At 39.1% G+C, this 26,928-nt stretch overlaps 1 protein-coding gene across 1 annotated transcript in view; it reads right to left on the bottom strand.

Annotated features, from left to right (window-relative positions):
* Positions 1–583: 583 nt before the first annotated feature.
* The window catches only part of cacna2d1a (calcium channel, voltage-dependent, alpha 2/delta subunit 1a), a 144,169-nt gene continuing 117,824 nt past the window's right edge, over positions 584–26,928 (bottom strand). The window contains 14 exon segments of the mRNA XM_036576782.1: positions 584–7,420; positions 9,404–9,486; positions 11,592–11,704; positions 11,869–11,986; positions 12,709–12,764; positions 14,999–15,051; positions 17,463–17,615; positions 19,818–19,889; positions 20,932–20,970; positions 21,200–21,267; positions 21,505–21,576; positions 21,698–21,816; positions 22,856–22,921; positions 23,621–23,702. Of these exon segments, the coding sequence (XP_036432675.1) occupies positions 7,304–7,420; positions 9,404–9,486; positions 11,592–11,704; positions 11,869–11,986; positions 12,709–12,764; positions 14,999–15,051; positions 17,463–17,615; positions 19,818–19,889; positions 20,932–20,970; positions 21,200–21,267; positions 21,505–21,576; positions 21,698–21,816; positions 22,856–22,921; positions 23,621–23,702 (1,211 nt within the window). The 3' untranslated portion in view covers positions 584–7,303.

Raw genomic sequence — 26,928 nt, 5'->3', positions numbered from 1 at the left:
TTTAACAAGTCAGTATGGTTTGCGTGATGCTAATTAATGAGATAAATGCTTCCATTACTTGTTAGCTATATTACCCACATAACTCCAGTGCACGACTCAAGAAGCAAACTTCAGACACCAAACATGTCTTGGCTGATTGACTGCATTTTGAGTAAGGGGGAAAACTGTATAAATCTGATTTTTCACAGAACTATCCATTTAATATTACACCTACAGAGGCCTGTGAGTGGCACAGGGAACATTCCAAGCAGTGGGTGTCCATTGCTCACAAAACAAAAGAGCTAAATTCAATAGAACTAATGATGCGGTGTGATAATCAGTGCAACTTATATGATTATATGGATAGATTTCTCTATTATGGTGGCTGTGTTGTGGTTGGCCTCAGTCTTCTCCTTCGATGACTGGACGGTGCCGCAGGGGAGAGATTGTAGACCCTGGCTTCCTTCTCACACGCACATTCAGGGGGGGAAATGTGTTTTGGCAGCAGGACAAATGCAAGCTGAAGCAATGTGAGCTGGAGAAGAGAAGCAGAGATCTACATAACAGCACTGCAGCTTCACAGTAACACACACAGCTCCTCAGCTAATAATGATAAACCTTTTTATTTGGAATATACTAGTATTTGCACATGAATTGACACAATTCTGGGATTATAAATAGTTCTTTTTTTGTATAACATTATCATACAAATGTACACACCATTTGATTCAGGCAAACCAAAAATGAATAAATTAAAGATAAATGTATTACAGCACAGAGACGGACGAGAAGCCCAGCGATCACCTAGCCTGTGGAGGCTGGTCAAGACAGGTTGATGGACAGACTGGATAATGTTCTGTTTTAAGGGCAATCAGCATTCAGCAACTATTGGCAAAGATGCCAGTCAACAGCCTTCTGAAGGATGGAAGCAGAGTGGAACATTCCACTAAAAATAGATTTAGAGAATCTTTAGAGAGAAGTCCAGGAAAAGCAAAACCCAGAGAAAGAGCACCAATGCCGTCAGCATCAAAACACGTTCAGTAACATTTTGCAATTGTTCTGTTCCTGAGGTGACAGCATGTGATTGCGGCACTTTTGCAAACAATTGCATCAAAAGGGTAAAATCCCTCTGCTTTCATTTGGAAAGCAGTGGTGAATTTGGTCTTTCTCCTTCCCTAATTTTAAGCAGCATTTCAGGGCCATCTAAATGTCTCTTAAAGCATTTTAGTCAAGACATTATACCCTGTACCCAATTCTTTATTGTCTACAGATCTCATCAGATATGGCAGCTGACATTTGAACACACACACTTTGTGAACTATTCCAAGGTTTCTAGATGTTTGACTCCACAAGCTTGGTGGACTGTTCCTAGGTTACTAGACTGATTGACTGTTCCTACATTACTATATGTTTTAACCTACAAGCTCGGCAGACTGTTCACAAGTTAACAGACTTCACAAGCTTGGTGGACTCTTTCTACGTTACTACATGTTTGACCAGACAAGCTTGGTGGACTGTTCCCAGGTTAACAGACTTCACAAGCTTGGTGGACTGTTCCTACATCACTAGATGATTGAACCAACAAGGTTGGTGGACTTACTAGATGTTTGACCACACAATGTTTGTGGACTGTGCCTAGCTTTCACGATGTTTCAATCTATGAGGTTGGTGGACTGTTCCTAGCGTACTTTGTGTTTGAAACTGTATGGTGGACTGTTCTTCTGTTACTAGATGTCTGAACCTTCAAGATTGGTAGCCTGATCCTCCATTACTATATGTTTAAACCTACAAGCTTGATGGACTGTTCCTCCATCAGCAGATGCTTAGTGGATGGTTCTACATTACTAGATGTTTGACCGGACAAGCTAGGTCGACTGCTCCTAGGTTACTAGATTGTTGGATTGTTTCTAAGTTAATAGCTGTCTGAACCTGAAAGCTTGGTGGACTGTTTCTAAGTTAATAGCTGTCTGAACCTGAAAGCTTGGTGGACTGTTTCTAAGTTAATAGCTGTCTGAACCTGAAAGCTTGGTGGACCTCTCTTAGCGTACTAGATGTTTGAACGTACAAGCTTGGTTGACTGTTCCTGGGTTACTAGCTGAGTGGAATACAAGCTTGGTGGCCCATTCCTGTATTACTAGATTTGCTGCTAGGGTACTGGATGTTTGATTCTACAAGTTTTGTGGACCATTCCTGTTCAGAAAAATCTTGGCCTCCACACTGATGAATTTGTCTATGGAAGGGTCCTAACCAAATGCTGTCTCCCCAAGAGAAAGGCAGTGAAATTGAGACCCAAGTGATTTAACATTGTCGAACACCAACAGCAGTAAACATCTCAAAATCGCATTTGCACACCATGGTAAAAGCGTGCACGAGCACACAAACACACACAGTATTCTCCCTGCCATCACAATTACATGCAGACCAGCAAGAGCATATCAAAAAGGTCTGAAGTTTGAAGAGCTTTGCATTTAAAGGTTTTACTGTCATCACATGTTCATAAAGGTTTCCTTGTTTTAAAGAGAGAAAGAGAGCAAGAGAAAGACAGAGTTAGACAAAGAGACAGAGAGTTATATGGCACTTACTATTATTGATCTCCAGTAGATATAGGACCTGAAGAGTCGATGCTTTATTATAGTATGATCTTGACACATAACATTGATGAAACAAATTTATATGGAATCTCGATTTTTGAATCTTAATTTAACTGTTACACAGTCACCGATATGGTATGAGGGCTGGTTTGAGTTGTATTGTCTGATGCAATGATTCTGTATAATCATAGTCTGGCAGATGATTGGAATAATAAAAAATAAAAACAATAATCATACAAATATCATTAAAGGTGCCAGAACAGTTTTTGGAGAAGTATCTTCTGTTCCTTAAAGAACCTTTCATCAGGTGGTTCTTTAATGGAACTCTCCAGCATTTTTTTAACCTAATCTCACTGTGTTGCACGGCTGATTTACTATAGACAATAATTCTTCCCTGTATTTAGAAAAGAGCAGAATATCCATTGACACTTAGGATCGAATACACGTCTATTATAAAAATTTTGAGTCAACAGATGTTCTGTTCTTTTACTACAATTTCCCACATTTCCCTTTTTTTGGCACCCTGTTATTTTATTTCTAACAAAGTACTGAATAATTCTAAGCACTCTTGTAATCAAGCTTATCTCGCCATAACTCTCAGGAGATAACAGATAACACAGGAGAATGGAAAACTTGGATTTACGCAGCATGACTCAAAAAGGCATGCCTAATTACAGTGCAGTCATTGATGGCAACACCGCATTGCTCAATCGTGTGCACGCCACATTAACGACACATCTTCCAGTGACCACAGGAAATGGTGCATCAAAAGCCCCTGACGCTACCAAAAGAATTTTAAGGCCTGTTTCTGCTGAATTCCATGAGCATCATCAGTGACCTTCTAACCAAATTAATCAAGGCAATCAATGTTGCCAACCCAAACTTTTATCACGGCCAATTAAGAGGCCGAAATCAGGTCTGACAATGATGCAAATAGAACATTTTGCCAAGAACACCCCCGAATATCCACATGACGCAGGCGTCTCAGCTCAGACTGCATATATTCCAATCAAAGTACTATTACATAAAGTATAAAATACAACAGCTGGGCATTTAGTGCTTCCCTTCCCTGTTGAAAAACACAAACCCAAAGAAAAAAGCAACAACTGAATTGTGAATTATCCAGTGACTTGCTACAGATTGTCATTTTTAATCGTTCTCTAGAAACATGCACACAATAAACAGTAATCTTGTTAAACTGCCTTTGTTTATGGTTTTACTCCTGTTGTTTGGGATTACCTCATGGATTCCAGAGTTTGGTCCTATGTTCTTCGAGGCACACAGATCTAATTTCATTGAAAAAAAGTAAAGCGATGGACATAGTGAGTTCAAATGTGTACATCACTTCCACATAAATATATAGATAAAATACATCAACACAGTTCTGTCTTTCAGTGTACCTACTTGTGATGATGTACTATACTGTATTCATGTGGAAATGATGCATGCTTTTAAACCTAGTAATTACTATGCATTACTATTCTCACCGTAAGATCTCTTAAAGGTTGGCAGTTTTCCAGCCAGAATCTTTAGATTTAGTACTAAGTCAGAATCCCAATGGTCAGACTACATACTGTAACCTGCCTCCACTGAAATTACTAGAAGGTGGTTACATTGCACAGTAATTACATAGAAAACAACTCGTCTCATTATGTTACTTAAAATAAAGGTGTAATATTTTCATGTATTATAAACTAGCCATGTTTGCTACTGGTGATTCTATGCAATGTCCTCTGTTTTACATACATCAGAGTGTGTATGCTTTAAAGAATCTGAAGTAGCTTTTATGACCTATCAGGCATTTTTCTTAAAGAATTCATAACGTAAGGGAGCGTACTTTAGCACACTTAACCAAGGTCTTCTAAGCACGTGAATATTAGAGGCAGGTGTGTTGGGTTAGGGATGGTGCAAAACACTAAACAGCGCAGTAGATTTCCAGGGCTGGGCTCCATTGCATAACATTATGCAACTCTATTAGTAAACAATGAAACCAGCGCCTCTCAGAAATACCTTTCCACCATTTCAAAAGGTGTGAACACATCAAGGCACACAGCAAAGACAGAACAGTTCAGATCAGAAGACATCTTGAACCCAAAAGACAGGGATAAATTAACAAAAGAAACAGAAAATACACCTTGGAAGAGCAGTTTTAACATTACTAAAATAGCTTCCTGCCAAATTAATAAACAATGCTTTTGATGGATTCAACAAGTTTGGAAAGGATAAACATATTAATGATAATCTAAAAAAACCTCTTCTGATCAAAATGAGTATCACATATAAAGATACAGTAGCAAGCACAAAAACTCTTCAGTGAGAGCCATTTTCCACTTTTTTTTGCTTAAATAAACATAGCTAAACTCACTCACATGCAACAACACCCTTCCTCATTAATTAAAAATAAGTGTAGCTATTCCTGCCGTACACAGTTAAACCCCTCAAGCTTTTAATTTGGAGCCAATAAGCCGCCGTTTGGACAAGATAAAAAGTGGACCAACTACATGGCAAGCCCACACATAGAGGGGGCGGACGGGGAGCTATTTTTTGGCAGGTGCACTTATTAATGCACAGTGGGTGGATGTAAACTGTTCCAGGGCCGTGGAGTAGAGGGCCTACAGAACAGCCATGACTAGAGTGATGGAGGACATAGCAATAAGCTACTGGTTAAAAACAGGAGAATCCACAGGCACTGAGGTGGACATCACTAGGGAATACACCCCTGAGGTCATGTGTCATTTTGCAGTCAGTGACGTCCAAATAAGGACTCTGGGTCTTAACCATTTTTCCCTATGGGGATAAATGAACAGCTTTTTTGAAAACAGCTGCTGTGACAAACAAAAAAGTCACAAACGTGACACTTTTTGTCCTGCGTACATATTCCCCCGCATGTCACTGAGTCCTCTGAATTGTGAGGTTATTAAGGTCATATATGCTAAAAGCAAGTTAACAAACTCTTGTGCATTGAACTGACATCACCAAGTTACATCAAAGCCAGGCTAAAATCAGCACTATTATATAACAACACCAGCTACTCAAACTGTAGCCTGTTACTGACAAAGACACAGAACTACTACACTTGATGAAGCTTGCTGGTTTGGGTTTCATGGTATTTTTGGCTGCCAGTTTTATTAAACACACAGGAATGTTTGCACATATATGCAGACTACTTAAAGGGGAATTCTTCCAATTGCATAATTATATAATTAATATGTAAACAAAGTCATTCAGAGTGGTTTGGTGTGAAATCCTCCATTCTAGAGAAACGTACAGCCAGAATTGTTCACAGTGGTGGTGATAGGAACCAGACGTCTGGTGAGTTTAATATTTTAGCCTTCTTTTTCTATTCAGTGTTGCCTCCATTTTTCTATTCTCAACATATAAAAATCTAGGAGACACGTACACTGTTAGAAATAAAGGTTCTGGGCAGGTACATTTTTCATTCATCAAGGTACAAACAATGTAAATATGCCCTCAAAGGTACAGCAGCGGTTTTAAAGTCCAATTGTGAACCTTAAATAAGTTTTCCAGGTGAAATGTACATATTTGTACCTTTTCAAAACCTGATCATTTAAAAAGAGACGAGAGGGGGTGTGTGGAGTCAATACAACTTATAATACACGACAATATAATTTCAAAGGATTATGGTACATATGATGTACCATATTATGTTCCCTGACAAAAGGTACTGAGGGTTCCACCCCAGTGACAAGAGGGGTACTGCCCCGGTTAGTTTCATACCTTTTTTCTGAGAGTTTATAGATTCACTGATTTTGTATAATAAATTAAACGGTTATATTTATTCTGTTATCATCATTACCCATTTCTTATCGCCACCATTGTAAAGAAACCTAAACTGGCAAGTTTCTCTACAATGTACCATTTCACATCAAACTACTTTGAATCATTTTCACTTAATTATACAGAAACTTTGACAACCACATAATTCAAATTACACAGTGAAATTTGGGGGTGAAAATCTATGAAGGATTAAATGTATAGGCTTTGGACTCTTCGGCTAACCATAGAGCATCACAGGGATTTTCCAAGAAATGTCATTTATTTTTCTAAACAGACAAAAACAGTTCAGACCCGGGGCTTGTCCAGATGCTAATGGCAAACTGCAAAATGATGGCACTTCCTCAAAGGTCTATTTTGGGACCTCAGTGTTTCGACCACTTTTTTCAGCAACTTTTCTGAAATGGACATGGACCCAGTTTACTCTACGGTCCAACCAGATGGCCAAAATTTAAAAAACATGGGCCCATGAAGACAAAACATTAACATTAATAATACTGAGCAACTAGCCTCTATGAGATGCTCAAGAAAACCAAAGAAAAGGAACAGATGTTATAAAATTGACAAAACAGACAGGCAGAGGAGAGAGCAGTGTATTTGGCAGTGATGATATCAGTCATGACTGGTGTAGGTGGATGCGGGTAGAGGGTCTCTGTTTTGCTGGGGTAAAGGTAAGGCTGTCCACCCTGTTGCCCACGTGGGCCGAGACTGGCCTCAGAGGTCAAAGGTCGAAGGTCGTAGCTCATTTGTCATCTGCTGACCCACCGTGACTTCTAGGCAATGAGCGAACACTTCATCAGTCTTTGCTTCCTGGGTCGAAGGCTTCCTCGTCGTAACCAGGCACGTTGGTGCCCAGGATTCGAATAAAAAAACTTGTGTGGCAGGATTCGGTCAAGGATTTTGGCGTCATCAAGGGGGGGGGCGTCTCTAGGCTGAGGTCACGATGGGCAGCATCCTAGTCCACTCAGGCACCAGAGCAGCAGCAGCTGAAAGATGGCCATGAGCCAAACGGGTGGAATCAGACCGGACGCCCCGCCACAGTCCACACCCTGTTCCTTTATCCAGAGTGAGACAGAGTAAGCAAGTCACATCGAGGGTCTCCCATGACAGCATGTATACTGAGGCCTAATACTGGTTACAGACTGTGACACATTTTTAAATAGCATAGCTGAATGTCTGTGGCATCAAATCTTTTAAATGTAGACCATAACATTAAGGTTTTAATTAATCTGTCAATAGTAAAGAGTTGGGGTAATAGAGCAGATTAAAGGTTTGGAACCAAGAAGCGCTAAGTTAAGTTTATTAGTCGGATTCGTGCAAATGTAAGCAAATGAGACAAAAGCCAACAGTGTAATTCAAACGACAAACAAACTAAACTGAACTACGGCCAAACACACTGTTGTAAATGCACCTAAAAGACTAAAGGCTAGAAGCCGATTCGTGCACTGGATCCATCACAGTCAGGAGGAGTCTCAGAACAAATGAGGTGGTGATTAGGAGCTCTGTTCAGCGAAACACGCACCATATGAGCTTAAACCACTGCATTGTTTTGGCAACAAAAAAACATTATTTTGCTTTGAAACACTGTTTTCATTTGAAGCACACTGCCGGCTTAACAGAGAGATATAGGTGAAAAAAGAAGGTAAATATCTATGACTAAGGAAGAAGAAAGAAAGAAAGAAAGAAAGTAAGAAAGAAAGAGAAAGAAGGGAGAAGAGAAGAAGGGAAATTGAAAGATAGAGTGAGAGAAAGAGAAAGAATGAGAGAAGAAAACAACGAAAGGAGGGAGAGAGAGAATGAGAGAAAGACAGAGAGAGAAAGAGGGAGAGAGAAAGGAATGAAGGAGGAAGACAGAAAGAGAGGGTGACAGACACAGAAAGAGAAAGAGATAAAAAGAGAGAGGTGAAACAGAGAGCGAAAATAAGAAAACGGAAGAATGTGGGACAGAGATCAAGAGGGAGAGGAAGCAAGAGAGACAGAAGGAGAGATAGTAAGAAGGAGAGAGAGAGGAAGAAATAGAGAGAAAGAAAGATAGACAAACAGAAAGAGAGAATTGGAGGGGAAGACAGAGTGAGAAAGAGGGACAGAGAAAGGAATAAAGGAGGAAGACAGAAAGTGAGGGTAACAGAGAGACACAGTGAGAGAGCGATAAAGATAAAAAGAGAGAGCGGGAATGACAGATAGAAGAAGAGATAGAGAGAGGGGGAACGACAGAGAGAGAGAATAAGAAAGAGGAAGAGGGTGGGACAGAGAGAAAGAGAGAGAGAAAGCAGGAGAGATAGTAAGAAGGAGAGACAGAGAAATAGAGACAGAAAGACAGAAAGCGGGATAGATAGATAGATAGATAGATAGAGAGAGAGAGAGAGAGAGAGAGAGAGAGTTAGAGAAAGAAAGATAGAGATAGAGAGAGAGATGGACTGACCCGAGACAGCACATGAACACTGGCAGCAGTAACATGAGCAGAGAGGAGAGCAGCGGAGAGCCAGCGCTTCTCCTACACACGGCCTCATCCTAACACACATTACACAGCCCAGCGCACAGCAGAGAGAGAGACAGAGAGAGAGAGACAGAGAGAGAGGGAGAGAGAGAGAGATAGTCATGCAGCAAAAACAGAGCACGGAGTAAAGTGTGAAGAAGTGCATGGAAGAAGCAGTTAAGCAAGAGGAAAAAGAACGAGTGTGCAAACGTGTGTGCAGGAGTGTGAAGCAAAGTTAATAAAACATGAAACTGGAAAAACTGTCGAGACCAAGCATTCAAGCACAGAGATCTGTCACACAGAGACCTGCTGAAGAGCGAAGGCTTCTCCCCACACAGACATTTGTCTCCTTCAATATACGCTATCAGATCTCCGATATCCACTGATTCTCATAAACCAAACAGGTTCCTGTGTGACAGATGTTGTTAACTGGTTATAGATAGTACAGAGAGTAAAAGACAAGCAGTCTGAACATCAAGCACATGCAGTGCTTCTGAGTTTGGTTGCTTGCAGGCTGATTTACACACAGCAAGTGATTTATCATGAACAGTGTTTGACTTACACTTTCATTGTCGTCAAAGCACTCAGTCGGACCTTTCCGGTACCGTGGGTTGTTGGCTATATCGCAGGGGTCTGGACCTGAAGCTGAGACCACATGTTCAGGAAAAAAACCCAGAAAAACACACTTGTTCTGAAAGCTTCGTATTTACCCATTCATAGGTGTCAATCAGCAAGACCAAATAAACACTGAACAGGCCTCTCATTTTGCCTGATTACTCCCATCAGTCGCAACGTAAAAGAATAAAATATGATAAATAAATGAAATTCCAAACTGCCTTCTTAGACATCATCTGTGTCGATGTCCCTGAGAGCTCTTAGACAAAACAGACTCATGTGAATGAATTCTCTCAAGCAGCAGACCATGTTTCAAATCACACAGACTGACAGTGGTTCCAGCATTTTAAGAACTGACCTGCCCATGCTCCGCCCTCAGCTGTGTTTTTTTTCATAGCTACTGCTGTGAGGCTGTACAAACCCTACAGAATGTCGGTAAAAATGTTTATTTATTTACTTCGTGTTTATTTAATAAGAACGGAGACTTGAATATAGAGAAGTACACGTAGTCTGAAATCATATACCGTAGCATTTATAGCTATATGCTAATTTGGAATTTGCAAGCTAGCTAGAGACTCACTTCCATTCGACGCAGTACCAAAATGTAGTGTGAATCTCAGTTTTACTCAAAATACCTGAATTTAGAATGTGTTATTAATGTCAAAAATGACATGTGGTAGAGTAATGTGAAAAAGTCAGCGACCCCCACCCCTCCTCCCCCTTTATTTAATTTCCAGTCAAAATTGCAAAAGTATGACAGATACGCATCTGAAGCAAGAGTGGAGCTTGATCTCTCAAAGATAAAAGCTTTAAGTGCTGTTTATCTGATGGTGATCTACCAGGTCTTGCATAGTTGTTAGGAGTCCCATTTTCTTTTTGTCTTTTAATCCTTTGTTATACACTAATTTTGAAAAAAAAAAAAAAGTTTTTTGCTTATCTTCCTTCCTTTATTTATTCTTATGCAGTAGATTATGTGATTATATCTAACCTCCTCAGAAATGCCTCCTGAAAAATGAGTAACATATTGGCTGTTTTGACTGAAAATTAAATGAATGAAAGGTGGTCTCTAACCACCTAAATTTGTCTCTCTCTGTTGCTGTCACTGAGTAGCTTGAATTTATTGATATAACTTGAGGCCCAATATTATCACATGTTCTGGTTTTGCCATTTGCCTATATGGGAAATATTTTGATTGATTTAGGTATGCTAGCATTTGCTTGGCTAAAAATGAGGGTGGCTATTTAATCTTTCAGAAGACTTACTCCCTTTCCTCTATTGCCTGAACTACACAGCACACATAACGTAATTTTGTCCATGCCAGCACATTTGGTGCTTTGTAGATATCAAGCCACCAAGAAAGAGTGATACTAGTTAACCATGTTAGCTAGCATTAACTAGCAAACTAACCCTGGCTTCTGTCATCTGTAGGTTCGCAGTCAGGTTGCGAGCAGCAGTAAACATAAAATGGGTGAACATATTAAAATAGGATTTGAATTTCAGTCTAGAAATTTCACAAAAATGTCACCATTAATGAATTAGTTTGTATGCACTGCAGTAAACACAGCGGCAGGCTAGAGACGTAGAGCCGGCTGACGAGGAAACGGGTACACCTTCAAGGTTTTAGGTGAGGTGGTAATTATGAATTATAGTCATAATTATATAGTCATATATAGTGGAATGATAGAGAGACATTAGCACTGAAGTATGTCTTACGACGTTCAGCAAATATAACCTTTGAAAGTCAACATATTTGGTCGAAATGATCATATCAGTTGGCTTCGTAAGATCCTAGTCATTCAATATTTAAAATTGCTCACAAAAATAAATGGGACCCAAGGTTTAATCATAAGTTTGTATGTATCTTATTCATCAGCGCATCATTTTATTACACACTGGAAATTTAGAAATTGAGTTAAGATGCTGTAAGGCAGACTGAGGGAGAAGCAGCTGGACCTTCAGGGCTTCAGGTTAGGTCTTAAAATGATACTGCACATTAAACATGCACTGTTATTATTAGTTTTGCATTAGACCTTTTGCAATGTATACAGCCCCAGGGGGGTAGGGGGTTGTGTCCCTACCAATCTTGAGGCCAAACCTATGCACTTGGTGTGTGTGTGTGTGTTGACGCAGGATACAGGGCTGCTCAGCCTGGATGAGCGGCTTTACATCACACGTCTTGCAGCTCTCCTTAGCATCTGCAATAATCAGCACCAGATTGGTCTTCAATAGCTTCTCAGCAATGAACTGCCTGGTGAGAGAGAGAGAGAGAGAGAGAGAGAGAGAGAGAGAGAGAGAGATTTAAATTCTATTGAAAGAGGACTGTGCAGTCCCCATGCTCCATGCCCCCTCTGCCAGTCCTCTTCCCCATATGTCCATATTCACTTGTGGATGAGCTGTAAATGATTGTCTTACCTGGAGCAGTTGGCACACTCCATGTTTCCTTTGAAGCTTCTCTCTTTGTTTGCAAAGAAGTATTGAGTCTGTTCAGTGATGCAGCTTTCTTTCTCCAAGACGTCATCATCTGTCTCCGCTGAAGATCAAAGTACAGAGCAGTGTTTGAAGTAAAGAAATCACTCATGATGCTTAAGTGATGAGTAAAATGTTGTCGTATTTACATCTTTTCAACATCTTGGAATTGAATACCTAATTGTAAAAAGACACTTAAAGAGCTTACATGTTCAAAATCTAAAAATCATAGGCAGAAACCAATGTAATCCATCACCCATCACACAGAAACACCCTGGCCATTCAGTGATGTCAGATATATGGAAGCATCAACACATGAAAGCAGCACTGACAATGCACAAGTTGACTCTATAAAGTCAGAATTGTCCAAAAGATACATTTTATCCACCCACATGATAACATTAGGTTATAAAAGTCTCTTTCCTGGAAACTTTCTTCCAAAAGCTCAGTATGTAGAGGCCTAAAATGATGTTTTCAAACACATAAGTGTGGATAGAGTCTCAATGGAACAAGTGTTCCTGTCTAGTGATTCATCTAAACTCTCTGAGAAGATTTCAGGGCTTAGAAAAAGTCACTCAGGCCCCCACATGGCTGCTGTCAAATTTGACATCACCACAAACAATCACATCTGGCATTTCACAACAACTTGATCATCAATGTGCGGCTAGGTTTTTATCCAGTCACTTAGCACTAACAATGTCATTGTTTCATAACACGGCATTACACGCACTTCTAGCAGACGGCAATGACTTTGTCCGTAATGACTTTCAGAGTTTGGTTTCTTACCTGCTTCCAGGAAATTAGGGAACGTTATGCTAACAAACAGCTGCTGCAGTATTGACCTGGAAATCAAAACAAACCAGCAGACGATCATTTTAAACAATAACACAGCACAGACCCACATACTCAACTTTAGTATGTCTGACTCAAATAATGACTCCTCTACAAGCAGGAATAAAGGGTCAAAAGTGATCTTGGCAATGAAGCTATCAGTTAAACTTAAGAAGTTAATTCGTAGACATAAGAGAGGGACATTAAACCTCATCTCTGTCTGCGGCATCTGTAGTGTACGTACAGCTACCCCTGAAAATAAACCTGTTGACTCAAAATACACTTACAACAGAAGGGCAGTGGCTGATTTCTGTAAAGATTTATGCGAAACATGTAATTTTGTGTAATACATTTTGTGAGTTATTTTAGGAAAATCTGTATTATTTGTACTTTCAGGATGGGACTCATTTTCCAGAGAGAGGAAGTTGTGGTAATACATTACTGGATGGGAACCCTCATTCAGAGAAGGCCTAATGTTCTCTGGAAACTAAAAACACCAAATAATAACAAAATAATGTTTAGGTTATTTGTATTCAACAGAGTCACGCTTATATTTAAACTCTGTATTTTTCTTGTTTCATTGTTAAGTTTAAGATGGAAACAAAAGGGTTAAATTCTTGAAACACCCACTATAACATTAGTCAATCAAACATTTTCCGCCATGGTGTCGAGGTAGATATCATGGGACCAACGACGTGAGAAAAAAAATGTCACTCTAAGCTTTCTGGAAGTTCTAGATACGTCACAGACTGTCAATACGAGCAGCAGTCTAATCAATCTCTACTAGGCTCTCTCTACTAAAAGAATTACAAAGTACACTCTTAAAAAGATGGTTCTTCAAGGGTTCTTTAGTAAAGACAAAGGTTCTATATAGAAGCATATACAACACACTCTCCAATAATCTGAAGGATTATTTCATGATGCTCAGAACCCTTCAAGCATGCAAATGGTTTTTGAGTGTTCATGGTGAGTGTAAGACATATGCTAATATGTCTGTCACAAGCTTCAGATAGCTTTTAGAAGCTTCAAATGTTCATGTGAATCATTGTTAGCTTTGTGCTAACAAACTACCAGAATCCTATAGGGACTCTAGCTGAAATTAGCATTATCGTAGTAACAGTTTTTTTTTTTTCAAGTTTTGATCAAGTTTTGACATTTACAGCCTAAGTTGAAAGCCTAGCTCTAATAGTCATGCTTCACCACTGTACATTACAGATATAGTGTGGCTTAGGTTTTCACATGATCTGTCTTATCGCGCATTGACACCAGACAGCCTTAGCAAATATAACCGGGATTACTTTTTTACTGATTTGCTCCAGTGTATAAAAGTTGGATAAAATCTCACAAAAACAGCTTTGGTAAGACCTCTCATTCTCTCACGTCCGTCTCATCCTAGAGTGCAATGTTGTAGGTTTGAATCTATATTATACACTCTCATGCTCCAAATGTTTACTCATGGAATTTAGCAGCTGCCCATTAGATTCTACTGTGAGTGAGTTTTGAGTCAACGTGTTTTTGTTCTTTTCTATTTACAGAAATATGTGCCTAAATTATTGTCTATGTCAATCGACTATATGCTACAGAAGTGGCAGATAGAGATTAGGTTGGAAATCACTGGAGTATTCCCTTAAAGACAGGTAACAAAAGAGGTAAGTGTGTATAAAATGACCAGAGAAAGGTTTGAGAACAGAGGTTAAAGCTGCACTGTGTTAGTTTTAGGGATTTGGAGACCTCTCTGGTAGAAATGTGTAATTGCATGCCACGTGCGGAAGAACATTTTGTAATGTGGGTTGTAGTTCGGACCCCTTCTCTGAATGGATGAATTTGATGATTGCGAGTGCGTAGAAAGATTATTCAAAGAAACTCACTCTAAACTTGGTGAAGGTCGTGTCTTCTGAGGATGTGAGTGAATTATCTACTATTGTCAACATATCTTCATCACTATAATTTTGATCTGCATTTCAGAGCCATCAAGCAGGAGCTTCTTTTTGAGTCTGTGCATGTGATGTTAATACATGAAGATGTATGATGTGGTCTAAGGAACATGTACATGATAATTTCAGGCTTCACAGTGTGACGCACAGCAGCTCACACATAACATATTCCAGCATGGGTTTTATCTCCTGACTCTGTATTGCTATTTAGTATAATTTTAATTAAAAAACACTAACATAATGCAGCTTTAAATTGATTAGCTTTCTCTGTCCATGCATAAACTCTGCTTTTACATCAGAAGTCCACTCACCAGGCTGCTGCAGAGGCCCACCAGCCCACATTCAGTATATCCGCTATGGTCGGCTACGAGGGACAAAATACACAGCGTGTTACTCTCAGATCCAAAATACACAGCGCTAGCTTTCCAGACTCTGCAGTGCAGAGTGACTCCATGAGCAGAGGAGCGGAGGAGCACCCAAACATCCTGCTTTTCATTGGCAAGGCTCCGCTGCGGCCTCTGCCAAATGAAGAAACACAAGGCCAAGGAAGCTGGAGGAACGAGCTCAGAGCGGACCACTACAGACGCTAGTGTAAATTTACAAACAGGGCAACAAGTGAGATCTGGGCTGCATTAGCAAGAACGCACACGCTGCTTTAATTAACGCTGGAGAGGACGCATCCCTGTGCGCTGATTCAGGACTGAGTGTTTGTGTTTTGGACGGTTTAGTCACCGGGGCCAGACTGACCCATAAGTTTAAACTCACTGAAGATCAGAGAGGGAGCGTGAGCCGGCCCTGTGGGTTGATTATAGAGCGATCACACGCCACTGATTGCTGAGGCTCACTTTCGCTTTATGGCCTGCCAGAGTTTACAGGGCCGACTGAAGGCCTGAGCACAAACAGCTATTTTTAGCAGGCGGTAACGTTTTTAGCGGGCCAAGCAACTTCCACGACGGAGGTAGCAGACATGGTGCTCTAAGATTAAAGGCATTTGATTAAGACTTGCAGTGTCATAACTAGGATCAAAATTTGCAAGAGGTCCAGTTTGCAGAACAGTGACATACATCATATGGTGAATAAACTAGCTGCTGAATACCAACTGTCAGTTTAGCCTTTAGGTAAATTATGTACCTTGTTCTTTCATTTGTTTGCTTTCCCTCCCCCCATTCTTCCATAAACTGCTATCACTGTTCCATGAACTGAATTGACTCCAGCTACCCTGTTTAACTGTATTAGATCATTATTTAATTATTTATTTACCTACTTACTGTCAGCCAAAAATACATGCTGAAACCTATATATACGAAATCAGTTGTTGTACATTGATTTTATTGAATTCACCTCTCTATCTTTTTCTCTCTCTCATTTCTTCGTCTTCACTGATACTGAAAAACGTTAAAAGTCTGTCTCTACCAAAGCCCAGTGAACGGGAAGGTAAGCAACTCATAACCAGACTAAATATAGCCTAATGCCATAATACTACGCCATCAGTATGCTAGTTAACAGTGAACTTTTTAATGCTTGTTGTTTTACTTCATTTACTTCATCATAAATACATAATACAACAACTCTGAACCACTCTGGATTCATCATTTGTTAGCTAATATAGTGGGGTGGGGCGATATAGCAAAAACATTGTATCATGATATTTCACAACATTTTCACAATTCAGAATATACAACACAATATTTCATGTTTCTGAGGTTTAAAAGCTGAAACAGACAAAATAGTGCCACAAAGAACAAATACTACTAAAAATACTATAATAAACCAACAAACTGCCAAACTAAAATGTTTCACAAACTGCACTGAAATAAATCCAGTAAAACAGTACTAATGATGCTCTCTTTGTAATGAAACATGTTCCTTAAGTATTGACAGTATCCGCAATATGCTCAGAAAAGTGTCTTGTAACATTACTTATCATGATAACAATAAATATTATTGTACACCCATAATATAACTAACTACCATGTAGCCTCCACTGACCAGCTAGTACACTGTTAGAAATAAAGGTTCTGTACTGGTACATTTTCGTTCATCAAGGTACAAACAATGTAAATGTTCCCTCAAAGGTACAACAGTGGTGTTAAGGTCAAGTTGTAGACCTTAAATTAAGTTTTTCCAGGTGAAAAGTACATATTTGTATCTTTTCATAATCTAATGTTTTAAAACAGAACAATAAAATAAAAGCCTGGAGACGAGACGGGGGGTGTGGAGTCAGTACAACTTAGAAAATATCATTACAATGGATTATGGTACAGTTATGTTCCCTGACTAAAGGTATGGAGATGTACCCTTGAGGGTTCCACCCCAGTGACAAGAGGGGAACTGCTCCAGTGACAGTTTCATACCTCTATTTCTGAGAATGTAGACTAAAGCCTGCTGACTTAGCAAGCAACATTTCAAGGGGTCTAAACTTAAAAAATAAATAAATAAAATTATATGCCTTGCATTTCACAAGCATAATCTGTTAGTTACCCTCATAAACATGTATTTTATCATAGCTATGTTGTATGTTAGCCTATAGTATGTGTGTTGTATACCTGTGCACTGGGTAAACACAGTCAAGTCTATGTCCATACCACAGCTGTTCTCTCCTGAGAACCAGTCACTGCCGACTGTGTAGTCTCGTCGCTATGACTATATGTCAGCAACAAATTCAGCTGAATCCTCCAACAGTTTCAAAAGAAACTTGTTTTGGCCACTATGACCTGCCGCTCCACTCAGTGATCGTTAAGTTTAGTTGTAAATGTCAGTCACTATTGAACTCACCACATATACTGATCTGAGGCCTGCAGATGATCTGTTTTCTTTGACGGGGTAACAGACCGACTGGTAGTCGTAGGTTTTGTTGAAGGAGAACAGAGACTCATTCAGCAAGTTGATCATCAGAATGGGGTCAATCACACCGAAGAACTGGCCGATCTAACAGACAGATAGACGGAGACACACAAACACAGACAATCTTTCTTTTAGCTGTGATCGTTTGGTAAGTGTTTCACACAGAAATATGTGATCATTTACTACATGTATGACAATTTCATCTGAATAGCTACCAAGAGTGACATTGCAACACACGTCATCTGCAGCATATTTAAAAGTAACAGTGTGCCTGAACAGATGTTACAGTTAAAACACATCATTAAAATTTATTGGCCTGTCTCAGTATAAGAACTGTTTTTCAGCAGGTTTGCTGTTCCACAAAAACAAGACAAAAGCAAGAAAAGAGAAAGCAAAGCTGAGCAAAGCAGATTTTGGTGTACATGTGTGATTATACGACTTTAACTCACATTATGTTAAGGCCAAGGTTACAGTTTGGATTTTACAACAGGAATTTTATCTGTAACTGTTTAAAGTGGGACGTGTCTGCTTACTAATACTAAAGAAGGTCTTCCATGAAAATGTCTGTTAAGTTTAGAGCTCCTTTAAATTTACGTGTTAGCAATATGTGGTTATTGGAAAAAGCTTCTGTCACAATGTTTTTTGAAGTATATAATCAAGTATTATCAACTCTTTTTGAACAACTGCATACATCATAATGTAGAAATCTTTTTTTTTTATTTAGATCAATTATAGAGAGTAAACTTTAACAACTAGTGTTTCACTGTGTAAAAATGCGTAGCATCAAGCAGCTGATTGGATTTCAGCCACAGACTTTTTTCCAGTTATTTGATTTCCAGTCAAAACGGCCATAAAGTACACGTTATTCATTTATCAGTGTCAGATAAAAGCAGAAAACATACATTTAACATAAACTATACAGAAAGCTCAATAACTACATATAAATGAGTATTTATATGTAGTTCAGTATTTAGTCTGTCCAGCCTTTATTAAAGTTTCCATTCTTTTCAGGAGACTTGCTTTCAGTTTTTCAAAGAAATCTGTAGGGATATTTTTCCACACCTCTGAAGTTCAGTCTTAGGAGTTGGTAGAATTTTCCACTTTGAATATTCTTTCTATTTTCTTAGTAAGGCCTTCTTGACAGCTACACATACTTCCAGACTCCTAGTGTTAATAAATATATATAATAAACAATATATATATATATATATATATATACCTTTTGAACACTTTTTCATTAAGTTTTGAACTTCTGTTTTTTCACTTATTTTCCTTTTATTTTCCTCTTCCTTATGTAGTTAATGGCCATTTTGACTGGAAATTAAATAATAATAATGACTTTTACACAGTGCGGTACTTTTACAAATTCTAAACATATATATATATATATATATATATATATATATATATATATATATATATATATATATATATATATATATATATATATATATACGTTTGAAAACTCTGCTCATCCTTTACATTGTGTTAAGATTTCACATTACAGGGACCAGTACAAAAGGTCCAGAATAAATTTCTTACAAAAACTTTCATTACAAGTTAATAAAGTCTTTTTTCCTTCTCCTGTAAAGTTACCATTTTGGAGATAAAGGGTTTTGTTCCGACAGTGACGATACCCTTTGTACAGGCATCCTGCTGTGATTGAGTTTGAGTGTGTGGGCTCATGGGAGGTCAACAGGATCCGTACTAATCTCATTAACACAGCTCACTACATTACCATAAACTAACCTGATGGAAGTGTTGTCTTTGAGCCAAGAAAATCTCTGAGGTGTGATACAGATTGTGTGTGTGCATGTGGGAAGAGAAAAAAGTACCCTTGGCCTGCCCTTGTTCTGGTTACTGTTAAGAACACAGAGCGAATAGCTCCCAACTCAGCTCCAGAAGAAACAATGTCCTGTCAGCAGCGCACTGTGTGTGTATGTGTGTGTGAGACTACAAGTCCAGAGGAAGCATAAATCTGGGTGTGTATAAAGCGCTCTCCGCTTTCTAGCCCTCTCTGCAAGCAATAACACCCCTAACGAATGGGCAGTCAGTGCCGGCAGCGGTCAGCGTGGACCCTGGAGAGGCTGTGAGAGGAGGGTTAGGTCCAGGTTGGCTTTAGCTCAGCACCATGATTTATCCCGCACGCACTCCACTCCAATGGGCCTCCCTCACTAAGCCCAACCACAAACATTTACTCTGCTACAGCAGGGGGGAGCAAGGGGGAGCCTGTAGTGTGGTTGACTGACAGATGAGGGACTTTAATGTGAGAAAAGAAAAACCAACCTTATCGATATAATGATCCTGATTGGCCATGACTAAGAATCCCCCGTCGTCTAGGAGCACGCAGTCAATGTTCTGTGGAGACAATCAGGAGAGAGGATTAAAATAGACTTAACACCAAATACATCAATGTTTCATTAGAAGCCCAGCACTTATATCTAATACACAGAGGTATACAAACTGCCATGATAATGTAAAACTGTCAGAACAGCAGCAAAATAATTTATTTATTTTTATTATTTACTAATTTATTTGTCAAGGAAATTGCCTATTAATAAACAGTGTCAACAGAACTAGCCAGGGTTAGCCAAAAGGCAAATTTTTGTTAGATAAGTTTTGCTATATTTTAATATTTTGAAAAAATGGGGTCACAATATATAAATCACAAAGTATGAGTGATAAACAATGTTATTTTTGCCATATTGAAGACTGTTAGAATTATAATAGAATCTTTGGAATACACTGAGAACACTAGTACAAACTAAAAAACCTTAATTCAGACAAGAGATCAGTACTATATTGTTGTAACCTTGTATCTCCATTTATGTCTTTTTTATAATTGTATACATCATTTGAAAATGCTAGCTGCCCTTTACATTTGCTAAGATGTAGAATGAAGAAATGACCAATAGCAATGGTCCAAAGTTCCTTGCAATAAAATCTTGCTACATTTACAATCAAGTTAAGATTGATTTTACCTTCTCCTGTAAAGTTACCATTTTGGAGACAGAAGGTTTTGTGAAGTTTACCGTAAGTGTACTTTACTGAAATGAATTTAAATGAACACTGCAAATGCAGTGATTGTGTTTTGTGCAATATTTTGTGTGTGGGCACCACACCTACAACTGACTGATCAAGGAGTGAATGCAAAAAAGGTGGAAAAAAGAGAGAACTGGAGTTGTGGGTGGGTTTTGGAATTTTGAGTGGATTCTGATTTGTGCTGGAAGGTCAGACCCCCTTGTGCTGAACATTCAGGAGTGGAATGTAAGAGTGATGGAGAACAGGGAGGACACAGTGAAGTGGTGAAGGTGGAAAAACAGACTGCTGAGGTATTTAGTGCTTAGAGTTTTAATTAAACAATTTAAGAATTCAGTAAGTAAACAGTGTAAAGTCTCACCTGATCATTTCTTTTGCAGCCACATATCTCATCATTACACTGTGAGGGATAGACAAAAACCACAAGCCTCATCATTAACACAGTCTTTGAACGCCACAGTAATTAAAGCTGAACTGTAAAATGAATATATTAATTTATACGGTTTTGGTGTGAGTCTGTCCAGGAATGTCTAGGGAATATTTAAGATAATGCACAGGGTCCACTGGAAAAAAGCTATGATACTCTTTACTGAGGGGTGAAAAAGAATGCTTCTGTGTTTCTGACTCACATTAGACTTCTCGGTAGCATTTGTGAAGCTTTCCATCCAATTTGTGATGTCCAGTTTCACACCAACCACTAGAACAAATAACAGCAGAGCACCATTATCAGCTCTTCATGAAGGGTCTTTTTGGAAGAGTCACACTTTACACAATGCAATATAACACCTACATTATTACAGTAATGTAACATTTACATATAAATAAAGTTATTATTATTATAATTATTATTATTACTATTATTATTATTATTATTATTATTTCTCAATGTACATCAGTACGTCTGGCCATCCATCTGTCCATTATTTAGCCTTACCTGCTGGTTTAAGCGTCACTCCATTTATCCTAAGATCCACTGCTTTGCTCACTAAAATGGTCTCGCTTGCATCTGACAGAGTGAGAGAGAGACTTTCCTTTAACATCAGTCAAACACACTCACAGACACACACACACGCACACACACACACACACACGCACACACACACACACACACACAGAAACAGACTTACGGCTGTCATTGTCTGGTAACGGTAAAGACGGTGTGAAGATGTAAATATCATTATCCAGGCTCCTCTTGTAGAAACTGGACTCATATGTCTCTGGTTCCTCATTCCAATCTAGACCAGCACTGTAGAACATTCACAAGCACACATACATTTATACACCTTTTACTCAGGACATGGGGTCATACATCTGACCATATGTACTCTACTGTGCAGTTTTAGGCACCTGAAAAAATGATATTTAAAACGTAAGTTATCTGGGCAACAAATATGTATTTACTGAGAAAAAAATAATACTAGCATAAACACAAATAGCATGCATACAATAAATACTGGTTTTCTGTAGGTGTTTGTTTAATCATTTCCAAACGTCCCATCATGGCAAGTGTAGTTAATATGTATCATGTAACATGACTTTTTATGTAGTTAAACAGATTCAAGTAGAACATGCTTCTGGCCATCTTCTCGTTCTCATTTAGATGCACATGTCAATTTTGACAGCAATCGGACATTCGACCTGATGATTTTGTACCATAAAAGTAAGTTTTTTTTGGTCCCAGGTGCTTTTTGATGACTGAGTTGTATGTATAAGCCTTACATGGATGAAAACGTACATGAAACATATATCTCAAAAATAGTAAATATACAAGAAAAGACAAAAATGTTAACGTAAATTAATGTAAACTAAACCAAAACATTTGTATTGGTTCATTCATTGTGAATTTTTCACACAAGGACTACTGCTGTGTTCAAATGATGTAGAAAAATAAAAACTGACAATTTTTTTTGGACAGCAATAATATGTACATACTTATATGTAATACAACACACATACAGCACACATCTTGGTGACCTTAAGGCACCTTTGTTTGTCTGGATCTTCAATGCAGCCTCTGTAGGATTACCATACTAAACTTTGTTTCTAAAGTAGTAAACACTCCATCATCCCTGTGTGTACACTCCGCCATAAATCCTGTTTACACTAAAGCTCAAAATCTAAATCATTCCGTTCTCAGAATTTGACATTAGTGGTGTGCAATTAAACTAGTCAACAGATTTGAAGGGTGTGTTTACTGCTTCGGAAAAGTGGAGCGTAGTTCAATGAAAGCTGTTTAAGCAACTGGACAAAGATGTAAACCTAAAGTATTTAAAGCAGACTCATACCTCTTGGGATAGACCCTGGTAATGCCTCCATCTGTGGCCACAAACCTTGCGCTGATTCGTTCACTCCTGCCAATCACACGTGTTCAGACAAACAATAGAACGTTTAACACATAACAGGACAGGAAGAGTTAATTCCTTAAACTCCAACTTTAGCCTTACCATTCAGTAGCTACTATGAACTAGTTAGCCCTAGTGTCTATTCTATCTGCACAATATATTGTTTGTTAATGGTTATTATAATATTTTGCTTGGAAACATGATTTCACAAATGGCTGCAATATGCAAACAAACCTCTGTATCATGAGCACTCTGAGCATCATGACCAACCTCAGATGATATAGATGAGTTTTTCTGGGATTTAAGATTAATTAAGTGGTTCATGTCATCCAGCAAACTTGAACCATTTTGGTTCACAGCATTATGTTTTAAAAAACCGCAGTATGTAGCAGTATAATTACAATCTGCTGTTTTGTCCATGTCATGAAGCTCTAACAACCATGAAACTAATACCTAAGCTATGTTTTTATGAGACCGAGGGACTGAAAGGTGGGTGTTTACAGTTTAAGTAGTTTCCTACAGTTCACATGAAGTGAACAGGCTGTATGTAATGAATTAGTAAGGATGTGAATGAAGATAGCTGGCATGCACGTCATCATGTGATTTATACAGAATGCAGTTTCATTTAGCAACATTTAAATGAGTGTGTGTGTGTGTGTATGTGTGTGTGTGTGTGTGTATGTGTGTGTGTGTGCTATCATGACTCACAAGTCCTGTGTACGCCACTGTTTCACCATTTCAGATGTAACACCAGCGTCCAGCAACAACCGGTTTACCAGATCCACATTGCCTAACCACATAAAAAAGTGTGCATAAGAAACAAACGCATAATAAAATGTAGTCTTAGTTTTTTTGGTTGGCACACTGGCCTGTTTTGATGAGTGTTATCTTCTCAGATGTAACTCAGAAGAGGCACAAAGTGCAACTTGAGAGGATTCAAGTCCAACTTACAGAATATATCCCTTCATGTTTCAACCAGACCTTGATTTGGTTTACATATATTTTGTATGTTGATGTACTCAGGTCTGTTTGCTTATGCGCAAATCACATTCTTATACATTTTCTTGAACAGTCTTGTCCAGTATATTTACAGCATTGTATTTATTGCTGTGTTTGGGGCCCAGTTTTACACAGTTGTGTGTTTATTGTATTGTAATTGAGTACTGTAATGCACTGTCTTGTATAACGGGGAACAATTTCACAATTTCGGCAGAAATTTCACAATTTGTGAAGTGAACAATGCAAGCAAAATAGTTTGTTGTGAAATACACCGTTGTAGAGAAACGTACTTAATCAAAACTGGGGATGAAAAACAAGATACATGTATATAAACGTTTAATGACTCAAAAAACCTCACAGTCATCTCTTAGACAACATTGTCTTGAAAAGGTTGCCTGATGTATGAGACACTGTTTTACGTCAGTTTGACACAAACCTTTGGCCTAATAATTTATTTATTATTTACCATGTACTTAACAAAAGAACAGAAACTTTAAAAAACACACTTACAATAGATGCCACTGGGCAGGCGCTGAAGCAATTGTCTTTTGGCTTCTATTACAAGTGAGTTCTAGTTTTGAGTTAACAAGACTTTGTACTAATTTCTAACTACGAGGAAATATGTTGGAATGATTGTCTGTGTTGACAGACAGTACGATACAGATATATTAGAGATCAGACTTAAAAATGCTATGGTATTTCTTTAACTGCACCATGTGTTACATACATCGTATGGCCAAAAGTATGGGGACATGTTTCAGCCACACCCATTGCTAACAGGTGTATAAAATCAAGCACATAGCCTTGTAATCTCCATAGACAAACACTGTCAGTAAAATGGGTCATTCTGAAGAGCTCAGTGACTTTAAACATGACACTGTCATAGGACGCCACCTTTGCCAGAAGTCAGTCTGTAAAATTACTGCCCTGCTAGATCTGCCCCAGTCAACTGTAAGTGCTATTACTGTAAAAATGGAAGCATTTAGGAGTAACAACAGCCCAGCCACAAAGTGGCAGATCAAGCTACCTCAAAGAGCAGGCTGCTAACTGCTGTAGTATGTAGCCCTACTCTCTGTTGCATCATTCACTACAGTTCCAAACTGCCTCTGGAAACAAACACCAACACAAGAACTGTGCGTCAGGAGCTTCATGAAATGGGTTTCCATGGCAGCGGTAAACAAACATGAGGTCACTCTGCAATGCCAACACGCCACTGGACTCTGGAGCAATGACAACGTGTTCTCCGGAGAGACGAATCACACTTTACTACCTGGCAGTCTGGTTGACAAATCTGGGTTTGGCAGATGCCAGAAAAATGCTACCTACCGGAATGCATAGTGCCAACAGTAAAGTTTGGTGGAGGAGGGATAATGGTCTGGGACTGTTTTCCTTAGTTCCAGTGAAGGGTAATGTGAAGACTACAACATACAGAGACATTTTAGACTATATATTTATTTATATATGATTTTAGCTTTGTGGCAGCAGTTTGGGGAAGGCCCTTTCCTGCTCCATCACGACTGTGTCCCTGTGCACTAAGCAAGGTCCATGAAGACATGGCTTGATGAGTTTGGAGTGGAGGAACTCCAGTGGCCTGCACAGAGCCCTGACCTCAACCCCACTGAACACATTTGGGATGAACTGGAACGTTGATTGTGAGCCAGAACTTTTCATCCTACATCAATGCCTGACCTCACAAATGCTCTTTTGACTGAAAGGGCACAAATTTCCAAAATGGAGGTTGTTATAGCTGCAAAGGGGGCAACTCCATATTAATACCCATGGTAATGGGAGATTCAGCAAGCTCAAATAGGTGTGATGTCCACATACTTTTGGTCACATGGTGTATGCCTTGGTCACTTGTGTTGTGTGGTCCAGTAAACACTGTCTTGTACGCTGCACTGTTTATGTGGTTCTGATTACAAACTTTACTTGATTTTGATCTTGACATACATGTGTTAATGCCTATTTGGTTCATATTGTGGAGAACAGGTTCCAGATCCTGACCTCTGACGGAGTTACTGCAGAAGTCAGTGAGGAGTAGGAGTTCATAAAAAAGAGCAGGCGAGAAACCAAGCAAGTAAAGTAATGTGCAGATTAATTCTGCGTGACGTGAAACATGTCTGTATTGTATGGCTGCATATGACTGCAACAACCCATCAAAGGGGCAGTGTTGTTTTTTTTTTCTTGGGGTGCGTTCAGCCTCCTTTGAACGCTTTAAAGTGTCACGCTGCAGTTCATTAATGTGCAGGCCGGGGTAACTCCTTTATGACACACCACACACACTTCAGAGAGGGCAGCTGGTGTAACACTTTAGGCTGCTCCGCGCCCTCCCAATACTGTGTGCTTTTCATTAGGGCCTTATTGAAGGCAGCCCAGGAATTCAGTTCAACTCAACCGATCTGTCCGTAACCCCCCTTTATAATCCCAAGATCATACACGACAATTACAGGGGCCTCCATGACAAATCTGTACAAATATGAATGGTTTAAATTGAGATGTTTTTTTTTTTTCAGATAAACAATTTTCAGCTTTGTGATTATGGATTACGCTACAGAATAATGAATTGAGCCTTGTTCTACATATAAAAAGACCGTTAAGTGAATAAAGACGGTTCTCAAATGATGATGCCCATAAAAAAGACCCATAAGTACACAATACACTTAAAAAGACCTTTAAGTGATTAAAGATGGTTTAGAAATGATGATAAATAGCAGTGAAGCTACACATACACTAGAAAAACTCTGGGTCAACTGGTGGTCTGTTGGGATGTCTGAAATAGCAATCAACTCGCTGAACGGCTCCTTTCATTGTGCTACATTTTGAATGGTTATAACCCAACCCAATGTCCCCCCCACCCACTTTCCATGCCTCACTACGTCTCTCTCTCTCTCTCTCTCTCTCTCTATCTCTCTCTCTCTGTGGCATGTCCTGCTTTCTCTCACTCACACAGGGTAATTGGAGTTGGTTGAGTGTGCAGATACAAGGCCAGCCCCCCCACACGCCTAACACGTGCACCG

The sequence above is a fragment of the Colossoma macropomum genome, unplaced genomic scaffold, assembly GCF_904425465.1.
Source record: "Colossoma macropomum unplaced genomic scaffold, Colossoma_macropomum, whole genome shotgun sequence".
In the NCBI taxonomy this organism is placed as follows: Eukaryota; Metazoa; Chordata; class Actinopteri; order Characiformes; family Serrasalmidae; genus Colossoma; species Colossoma macropomum.
The sequence above is the reverse complement of the archived record's forward strand: the minus strand, read 5'-3'. Positions and strand labels throughout refer to the sequence as shown.